The sequence below is a fragment of the Zalophus californianus genome, chromosome 1 (assembly GCF_009762305.2).
Source record: "Zalophus californianus isolate mZalCal1 chromosome 1, mZalCal1.pri.v2, whole genome shotgun sequence".
Taxonomy (NCBI): domain Eukaryota; kingdom Metazoa; phylum Chordata; class Mammalia; order Carnivora; family Otariidae; genus Zalophus; species Zalophus californianus.
The window spans coordinates 56915870-56926793 of record NC_045595.1 but is presented as its reverse complement, the minus strand read 5'-3'; the positions used below and the strand labels follow the sequence as shown (position 1 = coordinate 56926793).

General features: G+C 49.0%; 1 protein-coding gene across 2 annotated transcripts in view; it reads left to right on the top strand.

Moving 5' to 3' along the window:
• The first annotated feature begins 323 nt into the window (after nucleotides 1-323).
• The window catches only part of RAB43 (RAB43, member RAS oncogene family), a 32871-nt gene continuing 22270 nt past the window's right edge, over nucleotides 324-10924 (top strand). Inside the window, exon 1 of one of the 2 annotated variants that reach the window (XM_027582216.2) lies at nucleotides 324-678. In XM_027582216.2, coding sequence (XP_027438017.1) covers nucleotides 475-678 — 204 coding nt within the window. In that variant the 5' untranslated portion in view covers nucleotides 324-474. The remainder of the gene's footprint in view (nucleotides 679-10924) is intronic. The other variant, XM_027582215.1, reaches the window with a different exon arrangement.

Here is a 10924-nt window from a genome sequence, read left to right as displayed (position 1 = left end):
TCTGGCCGGGGCGGTGCTGGGGGCGGCTCTGAGGGTGGAGTCTGATCGGGGGTGTGGCTGAGGGCGGGGTCTGTCCCGCGAAGTGCTGAGGTTAGAGTGGGGATGGGGCGGGCCCAAGGTGCTGAGGGTAGAGTCGGGCTGGGGCGGGGCTGAGGCCGGGCGCGAGGGCCGGACTGGCCCGGAACGAGCAGAGGGCCGGCCGCGGAGCTTTGCGGAGGCGGGACTAGGCGAGTCCCGGGCTGAGCGGAGGCCCGCGGGGCTCCGGGCTGGCCGGGGTCGGGGGGGCGGAGGGGGCGGAGGGGGCGGGGGGGCTGCCGGGGCGGGGCCGGGGCGGAGCCGGGCCGGGGCCGGCTGTCGGCGGCGCCCCTACTTCAGGTGTTGCGGCGGTTCCACGTCGCCAGGCGGTCCGCTGCTTCCGTGAGCTCAGGCTTCCCTCAGTGTCCGGAGCGCCGGCCCTTCGGCTCCCGCGCGGCCATGGCGGGGCCGGGCCCGGGCGCGGGAGACCCGGACGAGCAGTACGATTTCCTGTTCAAGCTGGTGCTGGTGGGCGACGCTAGCGTGGGCAAGACGTGCGTGGTGCAGCGCTTCAAGACGGGCGCTTTCTCGGAGCGCCAGGGCAGCACCATCGGCGTCGACTTCACCATGAAGACGCTGGAGATCCAGGGCAAGCGGGTCAAGGTGGGAGGCCCGGCCTGGGGTCGCCGCGCGGGGGTGGCCTGGCCCTCTGGCTGCCGCGCAGCCCGGGCTCCGACGGGCACCGGGTGTCGACCGGGACCCCTAGAAGACGCTCCCTCAGCGGGGGCGGCCTCAGGCCGCAGCGAGCGCCCCGGATTGTCTTGAGGTTTCTGGCAAATCTCTTTCGATTCCCTTTCCCTTCCTCCTGTCGGAGCAGGCCTGGGCCTTGGTGTCTGAGTCAGGTTCAGTCCTCAGAGCGCTGGCCTTGGGGTGTGTGTGTGTGTGTGTGTGTGTGTGTGTGTGTCTGTCTGTCTGTCTGTCTTGGGGGTAATGCGGGGGGAGGAGGCCCTGCCCGCCGGAGCTCACACCCTGGGGGCACTTCTCCAAAATAACTTCGCCAGTGGAAGGCAGCAGAGCGCCTCGGAGTGCGGGGGACAGAAGGCCGCCTGGCTGGCCTGACCCTTCCCCACCGCGATCGAAGCCCCCAGCTCGGCCCTGGTGGGGGGAACCCGGCCAGAAAACTACACCCCCCCCACGACTAGGAGGGATCAGGAAGTAGTTGTTTCTAGGACCGGAGGGCCAAAACTTTTTGTCAGAATTTCCGGCCTGGCCACGCCTCCCTGCAGTCTCTTTGTGGACCTGGTGGTGGAACTTTACTCGACGAGGGCCAGCACTGGGTCCCCTCCCCCAGCTGGAGTTTGATAGAAACTGAAAAGTTCACAGATACCGGAAGGTGGGGGAGAGGACCAAACTTTGGCAATGACTCTGAATAGAAACAGCAGGATGTAGTTGCCACAATGTCCTGGCAATGGTTTGATAAATAATATTTGTGATTAATGAATCAGAGTTTCTTTAACCTGGCTACCAGCCCTACCTAATAGAGTTAGGAGACCGTGGCCAGGGCAGAGCATTGTTTTTGCTCAGTAACTTAACTGAGCTGTGCAGAAATCTTTTCCATTCTTTCATGGTTTTCAGTTCACATGATCTTCAGGACAGCTCTTAAGAGCACTGGGCAGGGGCAGCACAGGGCAAGTGTTATCTCCTGTTATCTCTGTGTTTTCTAGAAGCTGAGCCAGGGTATTGGAGTCCCTTGAGACCGAATGCTCTGGTGCTTTGCGTCCCTGGGCTGCTGTAGCCCTGCTCATGTTTGCCTTTTGCCAGGGTACTTAGCTCTTTGTTTCTGTAAAATTGGGATAATTTCTGGGTGTTGCCTACCTCCTGTCCCTCCGTGGAGAAGTAGTAAGCCAACAAACTTTACATGACCACAGTGCCTCTAGAGTTCATGTGCCACAGGAAACAGAGACTCCCTGCCTGAAGGGTTTTGTTTTGTTTTGTTTTGTTTTAAAGAATCTTTTGGGTTTCTCTGTGTTTTTGGTTTCCTTAGCTTAGAAAAAAAAAAAAGAGCAAGGTGTGGCAGGCAGCTTTGAGTCATTTTTTGGGACCACCCCTTTGGAACAGGTGGCGAGGGAAGGGCTGTAGGATGGGTGGAGTGTGTCTATGGATGAGTTTGTGCCCTGTGATGATGCCAGCAGCCACAGGGAAAGCGGAGTGCCTAAAATACAGGCATAAATAGCAGTGGTGTAAAAAAAAAAAAAAATAGCAGTGGTGTTCCTGCAAGCTGTCGGCCTTCTCCTGCACCCGAGTGTTTGTGGTGGCTGGGTGCTGACGGTGGTCAAGGAGGGGGCAGGGTGTTCCTGTTGACCTGGCGAGATAACAGCCTGTGCCCCAGTGGAGCCTAGGGTGTGCTGTGTACCCGAGCGCAGGTTATGCAATGCGGGGCAGGCAGTTCGTGATTTCTGTACCTTATGGTCACCTCCACGTTCTCAGGAGGCCGCCGTGTGTGATTGTGATCAGCACGGGGTAGGGATGGTAAAACCCCTCGGTAGTTAGAATGGCTGCGCCTCTTGAGAGGCCGTTGTGTGCCAGCTGATGTGCAGATGTGTTCTTATTAACCCTGTACTGGCATAGGACAGGCTGGCCCCAGGGCACAGCCAGTCACTGACTGAAGTGGGCATTTTTCTTCCAGTGTTTCTGACTCCATAGCATTGAGGGCTTTCCCCTATGCCAGACTGCTTCTTAGAATCTGATTGTTCGGAGTGGGAAAGTCTTTGGCATTTATCTACCTCCTCATTTTGCAGTCAGGGAAACCTGGGGCCCAGAGTGCTAAAGAGGCTTTGGATTGAAACTGAGCAGCAGTGGGTGGGGAACAGTCCATCAACAGCAGTTTTGGGGCTCTACTGACTCAGCAGGAGCAAGTCATTTTTGCTTTCCAAGTCTGTTTCCTCATCCATAAAATGCCTCGGAGGTGTCTTGGTTTTTTTAAAAAAAACTTCAGGTTTGTTAGAGTTAAATTGATACTCCTTAAGCTTCACCCATTTTAGGTGTACCGTTCTGTGAATTCTTTTTTTTTTTTAAGATTTTATTTATTTGGCAGAGGGAGACACAGCGAGAGAGGGAACACAAGCAGGGGGCGTGGGAGAGGGAGAAGCAGGCTTCCCGCAGAGCAGGGAGCCCGATGTGGGGCTCGATCCCAGGACCCTGGGATCATGACCTGAGCCGAAGGCAGACACCCAACGACTGAGCCACCCAGGCGCCCCCGTTCTGTGAATTCTGACGAAATGTATACAGTCCCATAGTCACCACCACAGTCACAGTATAGAATATTTCCAGCAACCCACAAAGTTCCCTTGTGTCCTTTTTTGTCAGTGTCCTCCCTTCACCCCAGCCCCTGTCAATCACCGATCTGTTTTCTGTCCCTATAGTTTCAGCAGTGTGATTTTTTTTTTTTTAAGATTTTGTTTATTTATTTGTCGGAGACACAGCAAGAGAGGGAACACAAGGGGGGGAGTGGGAGAGGGAGAAGCAGGCTTCCCGCCAAGCAGGGAACCCGATGCGGGGCTCGATCCCAGGACCCTGGGACCATGACCTGAGCAGAAGGCAGACGCCTAATGACTGAACCACCCAGGCGCCCTCAGCAATGTGATTTTAACTGGAACCTTTGACGAGCCAGATTTTATTGTTATTGTTCCTGCAGAAAGTGTGACCACATCAGGGATTTTGTTTAAAACCTTTCCAGGGGCTATCTGGGGCCGAGCAAGGCTCCAGCATGATCCCCCAAAACTCCTCTCCTTGTTCTGCGGCTTTTGTTAGAGCTTGACGAGCCCAGAGATAGATCACCTGGTGTTTTTCCAGCTCCTCTGAGCTCCAGTGCTTGGGGGTGCCGTGGGGGTCAAGGGGGAAGGCCAGGAGGCCACAAGTTCAGAAGGGCCTTAACTAACTTCTCACCCAGCCAGAGCAGAACCACTTTTATCCAGTTCTATATTGAGGTTCCACTTGTTTTTATTTGGCTGAAAAGTTCTGCTGGTAAAAAAATAAAAAAGTTTGCAACATCACAGATCTAATTAAACCCCTTTATTTCTATAGTCACTTCCTGTTGCAACCAGAATGACATCCAGACTCCTCACCTGAAGAGGTGGGCCCCTGTCTCCCTTGGCCGGTGTATCTCCTTCCCTCTGCCCCTCACTCACCGCCCTCTAGCCTCGAGAGCCCTTTCTGTCCTTCAGACACGCCTGCCTTGGGCTCTTTGTACCTGTCCTCCCCGCCCCCGTCATAGCATGTCCCTACATCCCCCTGCTGCTTCATCATTTGGCTCCCACTGCAAATGCCTCCTCCTCAGAGAGAGGCCTTCCCTGACCTTCTGGACCCTCTGTCCCATTACAGGGTGAGTTCAGGGGTAAGTTCATAGCACTTACCAGGACTTGAAATGACCTCATGTGTTGGTCTCCTGTACAAGGTCTGTCTACTCCTTGAAAGTGCAGGGATTTAGTCTGCTTTGTGGGCCTGTGAGTCCCCCCACACCTACAACAGTGTTAGACATATGGCGCACAGAACATGTCTGGGAATTGATTTTTATTAATAGAGGGGAAGCTGGGGCGCCTGGGTGGCTCAGTTGGTTAAGCAACTGCCTTTGGCTCAGGTCATGATCCCGGAGTTCCGGGATCGAGTCCCGCATCGGGCTCCCTGCTCAGCGGGGAGTCTGCTTCTCCCTCTGACCCTCTTCCCTCTCGTGCTCTCTGTCTCTCATTCTCTCTCTCTCAAATAAATAAATAAAATCTTAAAAAAAAAATAGAGGGGAAGCTGAGGTCAAAATAAGTGAAGTGTGACCAGCATGCCTAAGGCCACACACAAATCAGGGGCAAAACCAGGACTTGAACCCAGGGTCTGCCTGGGTCCTAAGCCCAGGGCTCATTTTTACACTTGCCACCCGTCTGAGTCCCTCTGAGTTCAGAATGATGACCCTGGGAATCTACAAGTTAATGAATCTAGTAAAAATGCAGTTGCAGCCACCGTACTTTGAGAAACAACGTGGACTTGGGCATTTTATAGATTTTTCAGTAATAAGGGTTGAAGCCCTAGCAAGTTTCAGGATGTTTGTCTGCTACCAGAACGTCTAGCCAGCTCTGAACAGCTCACCTAGCCTGCTGTGCTGGTTAGTAAGGCTCCATATAGGGTGATGGGTTCCTGTGCCCACCCCATTTGGATTCACATAGGTCTAGCTATGCAGGTTGAACTTTAAGAGCGAATCTGGGAGGGTGGGGGGCTGCATCTTCCAAACTGTGAAGTCTCTGAAAGAGAACACTGGCTTAGGAGTCTGAAGGTCTGAGTCTTACTTCCGGCCTCACCACAACCGTGGCCAATTCCTTTTCCCTTCTTAGACCCCACAGCTTCCGCATTTGTGAGTTGGGACTAATGATCTTTGCTCTGCCCACTTCTTAGGGTTGTTGGAAAACTATGGACATGCTTAAACTAGTATAAAAAATTCCCTTTATATATATTTGAATAGATAATCCGTCTACACGGTCCAGAATTTCAAAATTTCAAAGGTATAAAAAGGCAGACAGTAAAAAAAAAAATCTCCCTTTCACCTTCGTCCTCCAACCCCGCAGTGCCCTCTAAGGAGAATCAATTGGTGTTACTGGTTTCTTTTCTATCCTGAGAGTGCTATTGCGAATAAAACCAAGGAATTACAAATATGAGGACTTAAATTATTATGGCCGTTGTTACCCTTTTCCTCCTTATCTCAGACAGATGATTTCTTAACTCCCCCTTCCCCCACTCTTTGCTCCCCGCCCCCGCTGCCCCCCAACCTCACTATCCCCCAGGAAATCTCAGCCAGTTCTAAATCCTTAAAACATTCTTACTGCTCCTCTACTCTCTCTTATCTGGGACAACACAAAGGCCTGTTATGTAAACTCGTTTTGCAGATCACTGGGGACACAGGCCTCAAGTCCACACACAGAGGTTAGCCTTGTCGAATTGTACCCCCTTTATTCAGCTCTCTGTCGGGTTCACTCTCCCCTTTTTGAGGATGTTGCCAGATCTCTCCTTTGCTGAGGTAAAGTGTATGCCCTTGGGCCTTGGCTCTCAAGCTTCCCTAGGCCCTACAAGTCACCTTTGTTTTTGTAGCTGCTCCTGGCACTTCCCAAAGAGGGGGCAGGCAGGGAAATAGGAACCGCCTTCTTTTTAAAGTTTGCATCTTTGGTCCTTCCAATCAGGGGTCTGCTTTTGCTGTTTGGATCAGGTGCTTTTCTGATTTGGATCTTACTGGTTTGACTTTTTCAGTTTTGATCAGAAATAGCTAAAGGACTGTTAGATTAGAAAGAAGTTCTGGGTCATGCTGATTGTCTGGAGAAATCTGTTCTTGAGGCCAATGACAGCCATCCGTTGCAAAATAAACCTTGCCTCCTGAGGTTTCTAAAAGTCCTGAAGTAGCGCGGGTTGTGGAAAGACAGTGGAAGGAGGGCCAGTGTTGGACCCATGAGGCACCATCTTAAAATCTTGACTTTGCCATGTAGCTCTTTGGGCATGTGACATCACTGCTTCTAATCTGCTTCTCTGCAAACCTCTTAGCTTTAGGAACCTGGCCCATTGCGGATCGTTAGGAAATGGGGACTGACATTGGTGTGGAAATCACCTGGGAGAGAGAGTGGCGTGGGGCTTCTCAGCTTGGGTGCCCAGCTGACCTTGTGCAAGTCACTTCACGGATCTGTTACTCCCATCAGTGAGCTGCAGAAAGAATCCCTGTCTCACCTACCCACACAGGGTTTGCTTGAGGTCACCCTGTGAGAAGGACCACCATCTTACAGAGCAGGACATGAAGGCCTGTATGTGGCAGATCGGAACAGAACCTAGCCTTCTGGCTCCTGGTCTGGTGCTTATTCTCACTGCTGTGCTGTGCCCTCTCCCACTGGTAGTACGTGCACAAACACCACACACGCGCGGAAAGGTTTGGGATGAGTCTAATATCTGGGCCGTCATATATCACTTACATTTTACATTTTTTGTGTGTTTTGATTAGCAGTACTGTATCAGCATCCTAATGCCAGGTGCTGGTTAAACAAACAAATCCTTATTCATTCAGATGAATTGGGTGAATTGGTACATATGGCTAGTGTGAGCAAACGAAAAAGCCCATCTTCTAGAATGGCTTACAAAATGCTGTGCTGTTGAACATAGAGCAGCAGAACCTGAGCTAGTGCTGTTAGAGAGAGAATCTCTCCAACCTGCTGTGATAAATTGATAAGCAAGGACCATTGCTCATTAATAACTTCTATATCTATACCATGACATACATGGATTCCTCTGATCTTACTTGTACTCCTTTGCCTTGTAAACCTCCCTTTCTTGGACTGGAAAAACAGGAACTTAGTCCTACATGAGGTGTGTAAACATTGTGAGTTCTTCGAGGTTTTTGCACCTGTTCGTTAGTGTTTGAGGTGACACCATCCCGAATTTGGAGTGTGACTAAGGAGTAATGCGACTAATTTGTAAAAAAAAAAAAAAATAGCAACCTAGAACCTGATGTGTGCATGGGTGCTGCCCCTTTCAAAATCGTCTCCTTGAGAAATTGTGTGCGTTATTTCCCAAATGTTTGATCAGCTGTGACGATCCTTATTCACATTCTTCAGAGCCTGCGGCTCTTCCTTCTGGCAGGTCCTTCAGGGGTATATTTGAGAGTGTTCCATAGTGGTAGCGTTCTTTGGTCCAAAGTGAAGTCTAAGCATAAAGTCACAATTCTGGTGCATGTCAGTCCAGGGGGCTTGCCCAAGGGCCCTGACAGCAATTGCAGTGTGTGTTGGGCAGCGACAGGTCATTGGAGTGTGTCATCTCTTGAGGCGACTGCTTTTTAAGGGGATGCTGTTCATCTTAATGCGAGAGGCCCGAAAGGTTGGCTACCAGCTCACAGCTCATGGTTAGTGGGTTAGGATAGCTGATGTGGATGGTGTTGGACCATTTCCTCACTGAAGGATCCCATCACTCACTGAAAAAAAAAAAATCCTATAATTTCCAGCCAGGGAATCCCAACTCCTGCCATTTTGATGCCAAAGAAAGATAAAAATTAGATATTTTTAAAATGAAAAATATTCTGGGGCACCTGGGTGGCTCAGTTGGTTAAGCATCCAACTCTTTTTTTTTTTTTTAATATTTTATTTATTTATGAGAGACAGAGAAAGAGGCAGAGGCAGAGGGAGAAGCAGACTCCCTGTGGACCAGGGAGCCTGATGTGGGACTCGATCCCAGGACCCCAGGTTCATGACCAAAGGCAGACGCCTAACTGACTGAGCCACCCAGGTGCCCCACCATTCAACTCCTGATTTTGGCTCAGGTCATGATCTCAGGGTCGTGAGATCGAGCCCCAGGTCAGGCTCCATGCTCAGTGGGGAGTCTGCTTGAGATTCTCTCTTCCTTTGCCCCTCTCCCCAACTTGTGCTGTCTCTCAAATAAATAAGTAAAGAAATAATCTAAAAAAAATGAAAAATGTTCCGTTCACATTTTCCAATGAAAAGCTTTGATTTTTTTGTTTGTTTAACTTGTTTTTTTATTCTTGGGTTTTAACTCTCATGGGTACACAAATATGATTTCGTGATGAAAAAAGTAGATCTTAGCTGTCAGAATAAACTTCAGTTTGCTAGCTATGAATTGTTAATATCTTCCCTGTTGACATTATAGATAATTACATAAAGATCAGTTTTATAAAATACATGAACATTCTTTGAAATACAGAGAAAAAAAAGTCTGTTTTATTATTGAGATCACAAGGTAAATACCTCAGTGTAAACTCTGACTCTAGGGTTTTCTTTGGGTTCTTTTCCCCAGAATAAGCCCTTGGTAAGTGTTGGCTGAATGAACTAGCAAGTAGTGAGAGAGAGACAGAGAGGGAGGGAGAGAGAGAAAGAGGGAGAAGGGAGAGCCTTCTAAGCAGGAAAGGGTATCAGTGAACCTCTGCTTGAAGGGTTGGGTTCATGCAGGAGCTTAAGGGCTCCTGGTCAGGGAGGGGAGATAATTGTCAGGTGAAAATGGGAGACCTTATAGGAACTCGGTGTTTTGTTTTGTTTTGATTTTATGACTTGAGAAATAGTGTCACCATAGCGCAAGTTGATGGGCAAAGTTTTTGTAGACTGGTTTCCTGAAAAGCCTAATCTCTTAAAATGTAACTGGCAAAGTTCGGCTAATTTGATGTGAAACAGTCATGGTTGGTATTTTCAAGCCTAGTGTGAAAAACTCATTAAGTATTAAAAGGACTCCAAGCTATAGAATTCCAGCTAGCTTCTTCTTTTTGCCACTCAGGGGTTCCCCTGCCTCTGAGCAGGAGCGTGATAATGGATGGAAGGCCGTGGTGTGTTAAGATGTTTTGGGGCAGTTTGCTCTGCGTGTGTACATGTATGTATACATCAAGAGATTATTATTTTGCTTTACATGAGTTGGCCTTACTTGACTGTCATTATTTGTTTTTTAAAGATTTTATTTATTTATTTGACAGAGAGAGACACAGCGAGAGAGGGAACACAAGCAGGGGGAGTGGGAGAGGGAGAAGCAGGCTTCCTGCCGAGCAGGGAGCCCAATGCGGGGCTCGATCCCAGGACCCTGGGGTCATGATCTGAGCCGAAGGCAGACGCTTAATGACTGAGCCGCCCAGGCGCCCCTTGACTGTCATTTTTTAAAAGATTTTTAAAATTTATTTTAGAGAGAGTGAGAATGTGACTGGGGAGAAAGGCAGAGGGGGAATAGAGTCCCAAGCGGACTCTGCTCTGAGTGCAGAACCCGAGGTGGGGCTCGATCCCACAACCCCGAGATCGTGACCTGAGCTGAAATTAAGAGTCGGACGGATGCTCAACTGACTGAATCGCCCAGGTGCCCCCTTACTTGACAATTTTGTCTAAAGTAGCACTCTGCCAAGTTCCTTAAAAAAAAATCTTTATTGAGATATAATCCATATACCGTAGAACTCCCCCATTTAAAGTGTTCAGTTCACTGTGGTGTTGTATACTCAGAGTTGTATATCCATCACCACAATCAATTTTCAGATATTTTCACTGCCCCCAAAAGAAACCTGCTACCCCTGAGCAGTCATTCCCGTTCCTACCTCCCTATAGCCCCTGGCAACCACTTGTCTACTTTCTGTCTCTACAGGGCTGCCTGTTCTAGACATTCCAGATAAATGGAAACCTACAGTATTGTGGGTTTTCCTGTGTCCAGCTTCCTTCACCAAGCATAACGTTTTTGAGGTCTGAGTTACTTTATATCCCTTGCTTTGTTTTTTCCTTCCTAGCACTTACTACCACCCCATGTCTTGCTCACTTGTTTGCTCCCAGGCCCGGGAGGGCATGTGAGCTCTGCTGTGTACCAGCACTTAGCACTGCACCCTCTCTGCTGTTGTTGAAGGAACTACATGAAGCCTTCTGCCCTCACTTTTCAGTGCTGACTTTCTGCATCACAAAGTATGTCTTGGCCACTGTTGGATCTCTCTCCCATGCCGTCCTCTTAGTAATTTGGAAATACATATGTCCTGTCTCTATTCATCTTGTTAAATGTTAAATACATATTCAAATTTACATTTTCCTACCCGTGGTCTAGAATTAGTATTTATTTCTTTGACCCTAAGAGGACAAGAACGCTGGCACACTTTCCCTCCCTCCTCATTGCCTCCCCACCCCCAGTTTCCACATTGAAATCATCTGGGATTCAAGGGCCAGATCATTATTTATGGTTTTTTTTTGACATTTTGCATCAACAGTTATTTTAATTCCTTTAATTTATTTAATTCCAAGTTTTATTTATTTATTTTTGGCTTACTGTTTTTTATTACTTTATTTTAGTTCATTTGCATTTTGCCTGAATTGTTCCTCAAGTGATTCTTTCAGAAAGAATCTGTAAGTGACTCTTGAAATCAAGTGACCCTTGATTTCTT